The 1,274-nt window shown below is 44.5% G+C and overlaps 1 protein-coding gene across 1 annotated transcript in view; it reads left to right on the plus strand.

Moving 5' to 3' along the window:
- The window catches only part of adamts17 (ADAM metallopeptidase with thrombospondin type 1 motif, 17), a 42,138-nt gene that overhangs the window by 5,334 nt on the left and 35,530 nt on the right, over positions 1-1,274 (plus strand). The window contains exon 3 of the mRNA XM_025055863.1: positions 220-391. Within this exon, the coding sequence (XP_024911631.1) occupies positions 220-391 (172 nt within the window). The remainder of the gene's footprint in view (positions 1-219; positions 392-1,274) is intronic.

A 1,274-nucleotide genomic window follows, 5' to 3' on the forward strand; every position in this document is an offset into this window, starting at 1 on the left:
TCCCTCCACCTCCCACCACCACCACACTGACTCTGACCTACTTTAAGTCCTGTATTGCACAACAGAAAATGGGACTGGAAGGTCAACCAAAGGTCACGTTTGATCGGCCTCTCCTCCAGTGAAGTGGTTCTTCATCCTTAAATACGTTTGATGATGTGACGTCCCTCATGTTGTCCATCACTGTGACGTCTTCTCCTTCTCGTCTCTGTTGTGTTGCAGACCGGTCAGGTCCAGATTGGAGCGGACAGCTGGTTCATCCAGCCGGCGGATAAAAACAACCAATCACAGTCATTCTCTGGACTGAAACACTGGCTGACGCGACACAGACGCTCACCTGGAACCAGCTCATCGCCCCCTGCTGATCAACCTGGGGTCTGCGGTACTAAACAGGGTAAGTGATGTCTGTTGAACTTTGTCTGGTTCAGAAGGAAACGGCTGACATAAAAAAGTGTTTTTTTCACTATCTATCTATGTATCTACCTACCATAAAAAAGTGTTTTTTTCACTATCTAGCTATCTATCTACCTACTCATCCATCCGTCCATCCATCCATCCATCCATCCATCCAAACTTTATTCTGTTGAAGGAAAACTTGTTGCCACTGTACTACGCTCCAAACGCTCCAGTTCGACAGATACTCCTGTGTGTATTAAAAAAAATACCACATGTACTGAATATCTGTGGTGATGAAGTTTTAAGAGACAAACTCCAGTTTTGAATATCACATTATAAATATCTTCAACGGTTTTCCATTCCACTTACTTTGTATTAATATTTCCCAGCAACAAATCTGCTCCCAATATTAGAAATATTAAAAATATTCCGCAGTGAAACGTACACATGGAGTCACTTTGGACTGGTATTAAATGGAATGGTGCTCCAGCTGTAAACTCTTGTCCTATCATTTTCACAATGCAGACAAAAATATTTTTTTTCCATTCTGTATTCTGGTCTTGGCAGGAAGTTCTAGTCTGCTCCTGAACATGCCCGTCACAGCGCGAGCTGCTCAGACTCCAACATAAAGTAGCTGAACTCAGAGCCTGGGGTGTCTGGAGTCTTCGTTTCTTCAGTGATCGGGGATCAGCTGTCGATTCTCCCACACAGTTAAACCTTAAATATAAATAAATGATGAAGCAACGAGGTCTCAGAGCGAGAAAGACCTGGAGTCCAGCTCGGTCCCCCAACCCAAATACAGCAGACTGGGGTGTGTACCAGGTCACGGACTGGGTCAGGACTGAATCAGTTCCAGCTCCCTCTCTGACCGTTAAAAAAAC

This window comes from Cynoglossus semilaevis, chromosome 5 (assembly GCF_000523025.1).
Source record: "Cynoglossus semilaevis isolate Cse_v1.0 chromosome 5, Cse_v1.0, whole genome shotgun sequence".
NCBI classification, from domain to species: Eukaryota; Metazoa; Chordata; class Actinopteri; order Pleuronectiformes; family Cynoglossidae; genus Cynoglossus; species Cynoglossus semilaevis.